The sequence below is a fragment of the Microchirus variegatus genome, assembly GCF_963457635.1.
Source record: "Microchirus variegatus genome assembly, chromosome: 20".
Taxonomy (NCBI): Eukaryota; Metazoa; Chordata; class Actinopteri; order Pleuronectiformes; family Soleidae; genus Microchirus; species Microchirus variegatus.
The window spans coordinates 2,322,889-2,338,872 of NC_139821.1; the positions used below are offsets into that span (position 1 = coordinate 2,322,889).

A 15,984-nucleotide genomic window follows, 5' to 3' on the forward strand; every position below is an offset into this window, starting at 1 on the left:
GATACGAGAAGATGCGAGAAGATACAATAATTCATTGTCCTATCATGATTGACAGTATAGACAATAAGACGATATATAATTACAAAGATATTGTGTAAAAACCATAAGTCTTCAGTGGTGGTTTAATAATCCCTGAATCCTGACTTGAATCCAGACTAATTGTTGTTCAGAGCAGATTAATAATAATAATCCTGCAGCTCAGTGTGACAGAGTTCATCATGCTGCTGTTTTATCTCTCTGTGAATCACTGTCACACACACACACTGATGCAAAGGTCACTGTTTTCACCTCCTCCTCCTCTGTAGTCTGACCTTTCTTTGAATGTCCACCAAAGTGTCTCCATCTTCACACACACACACACTAAAGTTGGTTCAAATCATCTGAGAGCTGCACTTCAGCTCAGATTATTCACCCCCAGATTTCAGTCAAAGGGAGAAGATTTAATCTGTCAATCCTGCTCGTGTTATTTGTTTGGTCTTGGCGATTTAAGTCTGCGACATTTGTAAACCACTCACTCTCCCACACCAAAGCCCATAGAGAAAACCAGCGATTTTAGCTCACAGGCGACACAGGAGCTGCTGGTCTACTGCTGCCTCGTGTGGTCACTTTGTGTCACTGAATTAAGTCTAAATTGAATATTTTAAAAGCCGAATTCATTAAACTAAGTCATTGTAAGTTAGTGATGGAGGCAGCAGTGGATCAACAACTCCTGTTAACTCCTGTGTCTCTGTGATGTTAAAATCACTGGTTTACTCTATGGACTTTGGTGTGGGAGAGTGAGTGGTTTACAAACTTCTGTTTCCTGTTAGAAAAGTCTGTCTAACAGTGAAATAAATTGACACACACATGTTTCTCAACATGTTAAAGATCAAATATCAGTTTTCTAACTGGATTTTGAAGTTTGTAAACCACTCACTCTCCCACACCAAAGTCCATAGAGTAAATCAGTGATTTTAACATCACAGAGACACAGGAGTTCACAGGAGTTGTTGATCCACTGCTGCCTCCATCACTAACTTACAATGACTTATTTTGTAAAATTCGGCTTTTAAAATATTTAATTTAGACTTAATTCAGTGACACAAAGTGACCACACGAGGCAGCAGTAGACCAGCAGCTCCTGTGTCCACCGTGAGCTAAAATCACTGGTTTTCTCTATGGGGTTTGGTGTGGGAGAGTGAGTGGGGAGTTTCCAAGTAGAAAATGCTAATTAATGACGAGATAAAGTGTCAAACATATTCTTGAGATATCGTATATATAATAATATCATATAGGAGTTTAAAATCCCTCTCAGCTGCGTTTCTGTGACGCCTTGAGGCTGTAAAACATCAGAAGATGTTGCAACATTTGCAACATTTACCTCGACAACAACAAAAGGAAACGGACCAGAATATGAAAACACACACATCAAAGATTCTCTGCTGCTGCTGATGATGATGATGATGATGATGCTCCTCTCACTGATGGGCCTGTCAGAAACACCCATAATGCACCGCTACGCCTCAATCTTATCTGACGCTTCCCCCTCAAGCAAGACGCAGTCGCCGCGGCGATTGGGCGATAAAACGGAGCAGCGGATTCCCGCAGCTCAGCGTGTGCTGGTTTGATTCCTGCTGTCGTTTCTGTGATGGAAAACACAATCAGGGAAACGAGAGAGTCAGAGTGTGAGGATCTGACATGAGACGTGATCAGAGTGTGTGTGTGTGTGTGTGAGTGTGAGTGTGTGTGTGTGTGTGTGTGTGTGTGTGTGTGTGTGTGTGTGTGTGTGTGTGTGTGTGAGTGTACAACACTCCTTTAATGGAACATGAGGTTTTTTTCATCTTTTATCACCAACATCCTGTTGAACTCAGACTTTAAATCCCAGATTAAATCCTCACTAAACCACTGTTTTCAGGTATAAACTAGATTATTTAATTATTTAATATCGGGAATTAAATATATCGTGATTTAAATATCGTGATAATATTGTATTGTAACTCGACTATCGTGATATTGTATCATGACTTAAATATTGTGATAATATTGTCACGTGACTTTAATATCGTGACTCAGATATCATGATAATATTGTATCGTGACTTATATATCATAATATGACAAATATCGTGACTCAAATATCGTGACATATTGTGACAAATATCGTGATATATTGTGACCGATATCGTGACTCAAATATCGTGACATATTGTGACAAATATCGTGATATATTGTGATAGATATCGTGACTCAAATATCATGATATATTGTGACTCAAATATCGTGACTCAAATATCGTGATATATTGTGACTCAAATATCGTGATATATTGTGACTCAAATATCGTGATATATTGTGACTCAAATATCATGACTCAAATATCGTGATATATTGTGACAAATATTGTGACTCAAATATCGTGATATATTGTGACTCAAATATCATGACTCAAATATCGTGATATATTGTGACAAATATTGTGACTCAAATATCGTGATATATTGTGACTCAAATATCGTGATATATTGTGACAAATATTGTGACTCAAATATTGTGACTCAAATATCGTGATATATTGTGACTCAAATATCGTGACTCAAATATCGTGATATATTGTGACTCAAATATCGTGATATATTGTGACTCAAATATCGTGATATATTGTGACTCAAATATCGTGACTCAAATATCGTGATATATTGTGAAAAATATCGTGATATATTGTGACTCAAATATCGTGACTCAAATATCGTGATATTATGTGACTCAAATATCGTGATATATTGTGACTCAAATATCGTGACTTAAATATCATGATATTTTGTGACTCAAATATCGTGATATATTGTGACTCAAATATCGTGACTTAAATATCATGATATTTTGTGACTCAAATATCGTGATATATTGTGACAAATATTGTGACTTAAATATCGTGATATATAGGAAACGCCGCCACTGTCATGTGTTAGCATCAGGTTAGCGTCGCTGCGCATTAATAATGAAGGTGACGACTGATGATGACGAGGAGAAAAACAATCACAATTTCACAAAAATTATGTAAAAATAATCAAAAAATTAGATATTTCTGTTTAATTTTACCTATTTAAGAAATTCAGCTTAATCAATGAAACAAAGACTCGTTTTAATTCAATATTTCTTACGTCATTTTTTTTGCTTGTGAAAAGTGCAATTTTACACAAATTTGGCCATTTTTCCCTTATTTTAAGGCACATTTCAGTCTTAAATGGACTAAAGTTTTTAGTTTAGTTAGTTTTAGTTTTTTTCTAAAGACAAATTTTTAATAAATTTGAGTAAATTTGACTTATTGTCGCCGTGTGAGTGACTCTGTGTCTGTTTTTCCTTGTTTTAAAGAAACATTTCAAACATTTAAATGAACTAAATTCACAGTTTGAACATTTTTGTGGCCGAGCAAAATTAATTTGTCACATTTTTTTAAAAATGTATTATTTAAGTAAATAAATTGGACAGTGTGATATATTTTTTATTTTTTTTTGTATATTTATTAAAAAACAGTTTCACAGCATTTACACACACACACACACACCTCTTTAATTATGGGCCTTGGAATAGAACTAATAATCAAGTTCTCTTCCTGACGATTAGTGTGTGTGCATGTGTGTGAGTGTGTGTGTGTGTGTGTGTGTGTGTGTGTGTGTGTGTGTGTGTGTGTGTGTGTGTGTGTGTGTGTGTGTGTGTGTGTGTGTGAGAGTGTGTCACATGGTAACAGAGGAATAAGAAAAATAAAAGCGAGCCTTGGCCGTGACCCAATCACAGCATTAATGCCTCATTAGGAAGTCGTCGAGCTGTAAAAGGAAGTTGATCATTAACATCCCCCCACCCCCCACACACACACACACACACACACCCCCCATCTAAGAGCTGTGCTTCGCCGTCGCCATGGTAACGTGGCCGTGGACTCCCGAGTGGTGGCGTAGGTCAAGCTCCGGTCTGGTGCCGGCGTAATAAAGTGCTCGGCGTCAGATTCTGAGGCGTTCGCGTTCGCGGTCGACGCCATAAATCAAACGTTCGCACACAAATTTGCTCTCATACACTCACTTATTATCTCCCTCTGTTTAAAATGTGCAAACATTATCTGGATCATAAACCTCAATCACTTCACACACACACACACACGAGCGTGCCGTCATCCTGACGTACGCCAGCGAGGAACTGAAGCTAACGCTAAACACAAGGACGCTAACGGTTTCTAAAATATTAAACCACAAAGACATGAATCACTTTTTAATGCAAATACTCCTGTACTTTCCACGCACAATCAAACAAACACTGTGTATTTTGAGCAGATTTGACTGTAAGAGAACGCGTTTCCTGTCCCCACCGGAGGGCGCAGCGTTCAAAATCGACCATTCCCGCGTAGACGTCTTCAAGGCGGGACTTTTGTCAATCGCAGCACGTTTGGTTCAGATTGCAGTTTGTCCAGTGGAGTTATAACACTTTTTGTTGTTTTCGGTCTCAACTGTAGAATTTGCAGCGTCTTTGCCGCCCCCTAGCGGCGACACCGTGTGTCGATAAGTGAAGCCTTTGGTAACTTTTACTCCTCGTCTCGTCCAGAGTGACCCTTGCAAATTTGAAGGCGATGGTAGCAAGGCTGTTCGCGTGGGACGTCGACAAATTCGCCTCGTTTTGGCCTTTTTTTTTTTTCTGTTCATGTGCCCTTAACCTGCTGCTGGGGCAGTGGTTTAAAGTGGGTGGGGCTTATAATTAGCCACACCCATTCACCAAACCACTTTCATGCAAATTTGTTTGTATTTATGTATATCTATACTTAATAAATACATATATACACCAAGCTCAGGATTGAACGTGAAGAATTTAAGTATTTTATCGGATTGTTTAACGTTATTTTTTGCGAGAACGGATTTAATAAAATTGGTCGATTGAAAGTTTATTTTTAAAGAATCGCTATTAAAGTCCAGATACCGATATTTATATAGTATTGAACATTTATAGCTAACCAAACACGTAAAACAGAATTTGACAAAAAAATAATTTAAATTCAAACATTTTATTTTATTCAAATTTCGAATTTTAAAAAATTTTAAAAAGTGGAATTGCAATTTTTTTTTATGTTCTTTTTTTTTTTTTATATGTGGCACTCATACTTTAACACATACATAAAACACGCACACACACACACACACACACACACATTCTTGTACTTGCTGCATACTGAGGACCAGCATTTCCACTTTATAAATCAACACAATTACAAATATCTACTTCATGAATGACATCTACAAAGAACTACTGGTTGCAGTACCATAAAATGTCTGTAGGTGGAGCCCCAGAGCAAAAAGGGCTGGAAAACTTTTTCGATTTTATTTTATTTTTTAAATTTTTGGTCCAACATCTTACAAAAACGTCATACTATACTATGTCGACCAAAATTTGAAAAAAAAATTTGAACAAAAATGTTGACCCAAATTTGAAAAAAAAAATGTGGTCCAAAATTTGAAAAAAAATTGGGTACAAAATTAAATAAAAAAAAAATTGGTACAAAATTTGAAAAAAAAAATTTGGTCCAAAATTTGAAAAAAAAATGATGGTCCAAAATTTGAGAAAAAGTCGTCCAAAATTAACATTTTTGACAAATTGAGTATAGCATGTTAACGCAACCTAAGGAAGTGATTTCAATGAAAACAAAGTGAGGACCGGCCAAAATGTCCTCACTCCGTAAAAATTACCTCACTTTGTTGGTTTAAAACCCTCACTGGTCCTCAGTATGCTGCAACTACAAGAACACACACACACACACACACACACACACACACACACACACACACACACACACACCAGAGGAGCCGGTGATTTAATCCGTTCTCTACGTATCAAGAAATGATGAAGTCACTGAATTTGTGTGTGTGTGTGTGTGAACATGTGAGGGGAGTCAGAGTCAGAAACACAGTGTTCCTCTCTCATCTAAGCCCCGCCCCCCTCCCCGCCGTCGCCACAGAAACGCCACACAATTGGTACCTGTCGCCTGGCAACATCGCCTGGTATCTTTGGGACACAGAGCTACTGGCAGAGGGAGCACACGCACGCACACGCACACGCACACACACACACGCACACACACACACAGACTAAGGGTTATTTTCACTTTTCCTCCTTCACTGAGCTCTAAATATCCAGCCTAGAAGCTCACAGACTCTTTGAAGTCATGACTTCCAGTGTGGTCCAGCAGAGGGCGCTATGCGTGAATAGACAACGCATGTGATAAAAGGGGAGAACAAAGCACTCACTCACTCTCCCCACACCAAACCCCATAGAGAAAATCAGCGATTTTAGCTCACGGTGGACACAGGAGCTGCTGGTCTAACTGCTGCCTCGTGTGGTCACTTTGTGTCACTGATTTAAGTCTAAATGGAATATTTTAAAAGCCGAATTCTCTAAAATAAGTCATTGTAAGTTAGTGATGGAGGCAGCAGTGGATCAACAACTCCAACAACACACACACAGACACACACACAGACACACACACACCGACACACACACACACACACACACACACAGATATGTGGACCTCCATCTCATGCCTGGATGAACCTTCATCAGAGCAGATGATTGACTCATTTGTGTCTCTTTTTATCGTCTCATCTTTAAAAAATAAAATAAATATCTTTACTCTCATAAAGATTTTTAGAAAGACATCGAGGGACAGAGAGAGTCTGTGGACAGGAGACATGAGTTGGACAAGTGACGCGATTGGGACAAATCAGTCACCTGGAGGTGGACGAGTGTGTTTTAATGCTGTTGTGGGGACATGTGTGTGTCTTTAATGCTGTTGTGGGGACATTTGTGTGTCTTTAACGCTGTTGTGGGGACATTTTAGTGTCTTAAACACTGTTGTGGGGACATTGTTGTGTCTTAAACACTGTTGTGGGGACATTTTAGTGTCTTTAACGCTGTTGTGGGGACATTTTTGTGACTTTCATGCCATTGTGGGGACATTTTTGTGGGTAGATTAATGACTTTAATCTGAGAATTCTAACTTTAATTTTAGGAATTCTGACTTTAATCCGAAACACCACACACGCACACACACACACACACACACACACACACACACACACACACACACACACACACACACACACACACACACACACACACACACGGCGTAAAGTCTTGCGATATTTGGCGTAAAGTCTCATGATGTTTGGTGTAAAGTATGAGGATACTGTAGCGCTCAGGGCAGGGAGGGGGTGAGCAGAGGAGCAGTTTTTTGTTGTAAATTTCAGCCTCTCCTCTAGATGGCACTAGTAAACTACTTACTTCACCTTTAACACGTGTTGCACTTGTTGTCGGGATTATTACGAAGCGTCTCCTGACGAGTCTCTAATCCCAGAGCAGCTCAGTGACATCAGAGCGTCACAGGTGACACACGGGGGATCAGCGGGGACAGGAAGTGTCAGAGGTCAGGAGGGATTTTTATAGGAAAGTAGTTTTTATCTGAGGGCGACTTCATCATCACAGGAACAACAAGTGATCTCACTTTAGTCTTAGAATTATGACTTTAATCTTATTACTTTAATCTCAGAACTCTAATTTTAATCTTTGAATTCTAACTTAAATCTCCAGATTTCGACTCTATCCTCAGAATTGAGACTTTTCCGACTTTAAACCAAAATCTTACTTTAATTTTAGGATTTTCTCGGAATTTAATCTCTGGATTACAACTTTTTTCTTGGAATTTAATCTCGGAATTCAAACTTTAATCTTCGGAATTCTGACTTTAACCTTAGAATACTAACTTTAATCTCAGGATTCAAACTTTAATCTCAGAATTCTAACTTTAATTTTAGGAATTTTGACTATAATCTTAAATTTAATTTTAGGAATTCTGACTTTAATCTTAGAATACAAACTTTAATCTCAGGATTCCAACTTTAATCTGAGAATACTAACTTTAATCTTAGGAATTCTGACTTTAATCTGAGAATTCTAACTTTAATCTGAGAATACTAACTTTAATCTTAGGAATTCTGACTTTAATCTTAGGAATTCTGACTTTAATCTTAGAATACTAACTTTAATCTTATGAATTCTGACTTTAATCTTCGAATGCTAATTTTAATCTCAGGATTCCGACTTTAATCTCGGAATTCTAACTTAAATTTTCGGAATTCTGACTTTAAACTTAATACTAACTTTAATCTCAAGATTCCAACTGTAATCTCATAATTCTAATTTAAGTTTTAGGAATTCGGACTTTAATCTGAGAATACTAACTTTAATCTCAGGATTCCAACTTTAATGTAAGAATACTAACTTTAATCTTAGGAATTCTGACTTTAATCTTAGGAATTCTGACTTTAATTTTAGCATAGTAACTTTAATCTCAGGAATTCTGACTTGAATCTGAGAATACTAACTTTAATCTCAAAATTCATATAATTTGAGGAATTCTGACTTTAATCTTCGAATACTAATTTTAATCTCAGGATTACGACTTTAATCTCGGAATTCTAACTTAAGTTTTCGGAATTCTGACTTTAAACTGAGAATACTAACTTTAATCTGAGAATACTAACTTTAATCTTAGGAATTCTGACTTTAATCTTAGGAATTCTGACTTTAATCTGAGAATACTAACTTTAATCTCATAATTCTAACCTAAGTTTTAGGAATTCTGACTTTAATCTGAGAATACTAACTTTAATCTGAGAATACTAACTTTAATCTTAGGAATTCTGACTTTAATCTGAGAATACTTTTTGGTGTGGGAGAGTGAGCATGAGAATCTTCCGTTTTCAGAGTATTTAACAGAAAGATAAAGCTGTAAACATGTTCATAAACATCATACACGTAAGATAGAGTTGCTTTCATCAGATAAGTGTTTCAATAAGTTGCTAAAAACAACTTTATTTTCCCTCATGTTTTACAGACAGTAACTTTGTGCTGGGTAACGCTCAGGTGCAGTCGCTCTACCCCATCGTCTACTGCTCCGACGGCTTCTGCGAGCTCACGGGCTACGCTCGCGCCGAGCTCATGCAGAAGAGCTGCGCGTGTCACTTCCTGTACGGCCCGGAGACCAGCGACCGGCTGACGGCGCAGATCCAGGGAGCGCTGGACGAGAGAGGGGAGTTCAAGACGGAGCTGGTCTTCTACAAGAGGGAAGGTGAGAGTGTGGGAAACATGGGAAAATAAAGACTCTCTATAAAGTATTTATTTGCTAGGTTAATTCACGACTAATTTAGTAAACAAGGCGAGTGTGGACTTTAAAATAAATGCTTAAATGGAAACCAAACCCCATAGAGAAAATCAGTGATTTTAGCTCACGGGGACACAGGAGCTGCTGGTCTACTGCTGCCTCGTGTGGTCACTTTGTGTCACCTAGTTAAGTCAAAATGAAGTATTTTAAAAGCCGAATTTTACAAAATAAGACATAGTAAGTCAGTGATGGAGGCAGCAGTGGATCAACAACTCCTGTGAACTCCTGTGTCTCTGTGATGTTAAAATCACTGGTTTACTCTATGGACTTTGGTGTGGGAGAGTGAGTGGTTTACAAACTTCAGTTTCCTGTTTGAAAAGTCCGTCTAACATTGAAGATAATTCAGCAAACATGTTTTCAAAACATTTAAGAACATATCTCAGTTTTTCTGACTGGAATTTGAAGTTTGTAAACCACTCACTCTCCCACACCAAATCCCATTGAGAAAATCAGCGATTTTAGCTCACGGTGGACACAGGAGCTGCTGGTCTACTGCTGCCTCGTGTGGTCACTTTGTGTCACTATAGTACATCCAAATGAAATATTTTAAAAGCCGAATTTTACATAATCAGACATTATAAGTTAGTGATGGAGGCAGCAGTGGATCAACAACTCCTGTGAACTCCTGTGTCTCTGTGATGTTAAAATCGCTGGTTTTCTCTATGGGCTTTGGTGCGGGGAGAGTGAGTGGTTTACAAACTTCAGTTTCCTGTTTGAAAAGTCCGTCTAACATTGAAGATAATTCAGCAAACATGTTTTCAAAACATTTAAGAACATATCTCAGTTTTTCTGACTGGAATTTGAAGTTTGTAAACCACTCACTCTCCCACACCAAACCCCATAGAGAAAATCAGCGATTTTAGCTCACGGTGGACACAGGAGCTGCTGGTCTACTGCTGCCTCGTGTGGTCACTTTGTGTCACTGTGTTAAGTCAAAATGAAATATTTTAAAAGCCGAATTTTACAAAATAAGACATAGTAAGTTAGTGATGGAGGCAGCAGTGGATCAACAACTCCTGTGAACTCCTGTGTCTCTGTGATGTTAAAATCGCTGGTTTTCTCTATGGACTTTGGTGTGGGAGAGTGAGTGGTTTACAAACTTCAGTTTCCTGTTTGAAAAGTCTGTCTAACATTGAAGATAATTCAGCAAACATATGTTTTCAATACATTTAAGAACATATCTCAGTTTTTCTGACTGGAATTTGAAGTTTGTAAACCACTCACTCTCCCACACCAAATCCCATTGAGAAAATCAGCGATTTTAACATCACAGGGACACGGGAGTTGCTGGTCTACTGCTGCTTCGTGTGGTCACTTTGTGTCACTGTGTTAAATCAAAATGAAATATTTTAAAAGCCGAATTTTACAAAATAAGTCATTGTAAGTTAGTGATGGAGGCAGCAGTGGATCAACAACTCCTGTGAACTCCTGTGTCTCTGTGATGTTAAAATCACTGGTTTTCTCTATGGGCTTTGGTGTGGGAGAGTGAGTGGTTTACAAACTTCAGTTTCCTGTTTGAAAAGTCCGTCTAACATTGAAGATAATTCAGCAAACATATGTTTTCAATAGATTTAAGAACATATCTCAGTTTTTCTAACTGGAATTTAAAGTTTGTAAACCACTCACTCTCCCACACCAAATCCCATTGAGAAAATCAGCGATTTTAGCTCACAGGGACACAGGAGCTGCTGGTCTACTGCTGCCTCGTGTGGTCGCTTTGTGTGACTAAAATAAACTGAAATTAAGATTTTTTTTAAAGCCGAAGTGAAGCAATAGCACATAGTAAGTTAGTGATGGAGGCAGCAGTGGATCAACAACTCCTGTGTCTCTGTGATGTTAAAATCACTGGTTTTCTCTATGGACTTTGGTGCAGGTGGATAGAAACTCACAGTCTAACAGTGAGATAAAGTGTAAACAATGTGTTTACAGATACCAGAGACTTGATCTCACATAGGTATTATGAAGCGAACCTTTTATGAAGAGGCACAAGGTCGGATTGTGCGAAAAGAGGGAGGATTGTTAATGATTAATAAACGAGAGCTGTGGTTAAAGACGGATGCAGAGGTTGTTTCTGAGGCCTCCACAAAAGTCCAGAAACACGAGAGGAGACGCTGACGTGGTCACATCTGCCGCTCCGTGATAGAAGCTGCTCGTAAAACGACGAACACACGCTTCAGACAGAAGGAGTTTGGCCGCTTTTATCTGCACATTAGCATTTTCATGTGTTTGTCTGAGGATAAGGTGGACTCTGGCTCTGCTCCTCTGTCTGTCTGCTTCTGCCTGCAGCAACAGTTTTTTAAAAATCACATTTCATGCACACTGTGTTTACACTCTCATCATTTATTTACGGCGACACGATTCGGCGCGCACGATACAAGACAACACCTTTAGTAAACACACGGCATGGAGCGAGGGGAGTACTGCAAGAGGACAACAACAATACTTAGGAATATGGTGATGTTGAAGTAAACGTAGTGGTAGATACGTGATGTTTTGGTCGTACTGGTGTCGGCATCATCAAGTTTGGGCTGTAATGGAAATAATATTATTCAGTATCTGTGTTAGTATCTGTTAACTTCACATTAGCCCCAACTCTCACTGTTAACTTCACATTAGCCGCTAACTCTCACTGTTAACTTCACATTAGCCACTAACTCTCACTGTTAACTTCACGTTAGCCACTAACTCTCACTGTTAACTTCACGTTAGCTGCTTACCCTCACTGTTAACTTCACCTAAGCCGATAAGTCTCACTTTTAACTTCAAGCTAGCTGCTAACTATCACTGTTTACTTCACTTTAGCTGCTAACTATCACTGTTTACTTCACTTTAGCTGCTAACTATCACTGTTAACTTCACATTAGCCGCTTACTCTCACTGTTAACTTCACTTTAGCTGCTAAGTCTTGCTGTTTATTTCATGTTAGCCGCTTACTATCACTGTTAACGTCACGTTAGCCGTGTACTCTCCCTGTTAACTTCACGTTAGCTGCTAACTTTCACTGTTAACTTCATCTTAGCTGCTAACTATCACTGTTAACTTCACATTAACCGCTTACTCTCACTGTTAACTTCACCTTAGCTGCTAAGTCTCGCTGTTCATTTCATGTTAGCCGCTTACTATCACTGTTAACTTCACTTTAGCTCCTAACTATCACTGTTAACTTCACATTAGCTGCTAACTCTCATTGTTAACTTCACCTTAGCTGCTAAGTCTCGCTGTTCATTTCATGTTAGCCGCTTACTATCACTGTTAACTTCACTTTAGCTCCTAACTTTCACTGTTAACTTCACATTAGCCGCTTACTCTCACTGTTAACTTCACCGTAGCTGCTAACTATCACTGTTAACTTCACATTAGCCGCTTACTCTCACTGTAAACTTCACGTTAGCCGCTAACTATCACTGTTAACTTCACGTTAGTTGCTAACTATCACTGTTAACTTCACGTTAGCTGCCTACTCTCACTTTTAAACATCCCCTTAGCTGATAACTGTCACTGTTAGCTTTATGTTAGCTTCTAGCTATCACTGTTAACTTCACCGTACGTGATATTTTGGTCGTACTGGTATCGGCATCATCAAGTTTGCGCTGTAATGGAAATAATATTAATCAGTGTCTGTGTAAACTGCAGTCTTTCATCCTTTATCCACGTTTCTCACTCGTCGTTATTCATATTTACCACACACACACGCGGACACACACACACACACACACACACACACACACACACACACACACACACACACACACACACACACACACACACACACACACACACACAGTCTTTTGTTTACCTCTGTGTTTACCAGTCAAACAGGGACAAATGTTTTTATGAGCTAATCTTCTGCTGCTGTTTATTCAAACACATGTACAAACATGATCCTCTGCTGGAGATTAACTGCACACGAGAAACAAAAAACCACCGCAGCTCGTTTTTTAAAGAGATTTCGTTAATTTATGGAGTTACTGATGACAACGTGATTTAAATACAAAGTCTGACATCTGGCCAGATTATTCCAGGTCGAGAAAGCTGCTAACTCTCATTCTTAATTTAATTTTAGCTGCTTAATCTCACTGTTAACTTCACTTTAGCTGCTAACTATCACAGCTAACTTCACGTTAGCCATGTACTCTCACTGTTAACTTCACGTTAGCCCCATACTCTCACGGTTAACTTCACGTTAGCCACCTACTCTCACTGTTAACTTCACCTTAGCGGCTAACTATAACTGTTAACTTCACTGTAGCTGCTAACTATCAATGTTAACTTCACCTTAGCTGCTAAGTCTCGCTGTTAATTTCACATTAGCTGCTAACTTTCACTGTTAACTTCATCTTAGCTGCTAACTATCACTGTTAACTTCACCTTAGCAGCTAAGTCTCACTGTTAACATCCCCTTAGCGGCTAACTCTCACTTTTAATGTCACCTTAGCTGCTAACTCTCACAGTTAACTTCATCGTAGCTGCTAACTATCACAGTTAACTTCACCTTAGCTGCTAACTCTCACTGTTCACATCACTTTAGCTGCCAACTGTCACTCTTCACTTCACGTTAGCTGCTACCTCTCACTCTTAACTTCACTCTAGCTGCTAACTATCACTGTTAACTTCACCTTAGCTGCTAACTGTCCCTGTTAACGTCACCTTAGCTGCTAACTATCACTGTTAACGTCACCTTAGCTGCTAACTATCACTGTTAAAGTCACCTTAGCTGCTAACTATGACTTTTAACTTCACGTTAGCTGCTAACTCTCACTCTTAACTTCACGTTAGCTGCTAACTCTCACTGTTAACTTCAAGTTAGCCGCTAACTCTCACTCTTAACTTCACGTTAGCTGCTAACTCTCACTGTTAACTTCAAGTTAGCCGCTAATTCTCACTGTTAACTTCATGTTAGCTCCTAGCTCTCACTGTTTTCAGACATTTTTTCTAACATATATAACAAATATATGTATAAAGAGGAAAAACTCTGTGTTTTCTTTACTCAGGTCAGGATTTAGAGTCAATGTTCGCGTCAATCATCATGAAAAACTCAAACCCTGACATGAGAATGGAATGATTTCTGCAGCACCTTGAGTTGAGTTGAGTTTAGATTTGATCTTACCCAGCATGCAGCAGTTGCACAGCGTGGTCCGACAGACCTGAGGTCAGAGAGGAGTCTCTGCAGTGACTGTTCACAGCCGCTCACTCTCAAAAACCCTATGAATAAATAACGTCCAACCTTGAGGCGAACGGTGAAGGAAAAGGACTTCTGTGAGAGACGTGAGGAGAAACCAGAGTGAACACGGACTCACCGGTGTTTACCGTCTGCTGTCCGTGCTTCAGTCAAACTCTTCTGCTTCTCCCCTTTTTTCAAAGATAACAGTTGGAAGGATTTCCATTAAATGTGTAAAGACGGTCAGAGAACACGGAGAATAAATCCCACTGATCCTCTCTGACGTTTCTGCTCCAGCTGCACGATAACATTCACTTTTATTTACAGTTTACAACTCTGCTAACTCGTCCATTAAAAGCTTCTTAGAAGAAAATAAGGGATAAAATTATTACGCGATGGATCAATTATTAACTATTTTGGTCTTTTTTTAAATTCGGTTTGAGTGTATTTTTAAATAATTAAAACGTTTCTGTGATGTTTCTGCTTCTTAAATGTGAATATTTTTCTGGTTTCTTTGCTCCGTTTCCAGGTTTGATCAACATTTTTCATCAATCTGGCTCTAATTCTGACTTCTGTGTCCGTTTGTCTCTGCAGGAACTCAGTTCTGGTGTCTTCTGGACATCGTACCCATTAAAAATGAGAAAGGTGAAGTGGTTTTGTTCCTCGTGTCCCATAAAGACATCACGGACAAGAAGAAGGACCAGGATCCTGAGCAGGGACCTGAGACTGGTGAGTCTTTTCGTTTCTTAGCTTCATTTTAGCCGCTAACTACCACTGTTTACTTCATTTTAGCTACTAACTCCCACTGTTAGCTTAATTTTAGCCATTAACTCTCACTGTTAGCTTAATTTTAGCCGCTAACTCCCGCTGTTATCTTAATTTTAGCCACTAACTCCTGCAGTTTGCGTAATTTTAGCGGTTACCTCCTTCTGTTAGCATAATTTTAGCCGATAACTGCCGCTGTACACTTAATTTTAGCCTCGAACTCCTGCTGTTTACTTCATTTTAGCCGCTAACTCCCACTGTTATCTTAATTTTAGCCACTAAATCCCACTGTTAGCTTAATTTTAGCTGCTAAATCCCACTGTTAGCTTAATTTTAGCCGCTAACTCCCACTGTTAACTTAATTTTAGCTGCTAACCCCCACATTTAGCTTAATGTTAGCCTTTAAATCCTGCTGTTAACTTAATTTTAGCCTCTAACGCCAGCTCTTTACTTAATTTTAGCCACTAACTCTCACTGTTAACTTAATTTTAGTTGCTAACTCCCACTGTGAACTTAATTTTAGCCACTAACTCACGCTGTTAGCTTAATTCTAGACGCTGACTCCCGCTGTTCAGCTCAATTTTAGACGCCAACTCCCGCTGTTTAGCTTAATTTTAGCCGCCAACTCCCGCTGTTTACTTCATATTAGCCGCTAACTCCCGCTGTTATCTTAATTTTTGCCTCTAACTCCTGCTGTTAGCTCAATTTTAGCTGCTAACTCCTGCTATTAGCTTAATTTTAGCCGCTAACTCCCGCTGTTAGCTTGATTTTAGACGCTACCTCCTGCAGTACACTTCATTATAAAATTAAATGAATGAATGAATTAA

The 15,984-nt window shown here is 38.8% G+C and overlaps 1 protein-coding gene across 1 annotated transcript in view; it reads left to right on the forward strand.

The window, feature by feature from the left end:
• The window catches only part of kcnh3 (potassium voltage-gated channel, subfamily H (eag-related), member 3), a gene marked incomplete at its 3' end in the record, with an annotated part of 80,928 nt that overhangs the window by 33,724 nt on the left and 31,220 nt on the right, over positions 1-15,984 (forward strand). Inside the window, exons 2-3 of the mRNA XM_083906882.1 lie at positions 8,908-9,141; positions 14,987-15,121. Coding sequence (XP_083763008.1) covers positions 8,908-9,141; positions 14,987-15,121 — 369 coding nt within the window. The remainder of the gene's footprint in view (positions 1-8,907; positions 9,142-14,986; positions 15,122-15,984) is intronic.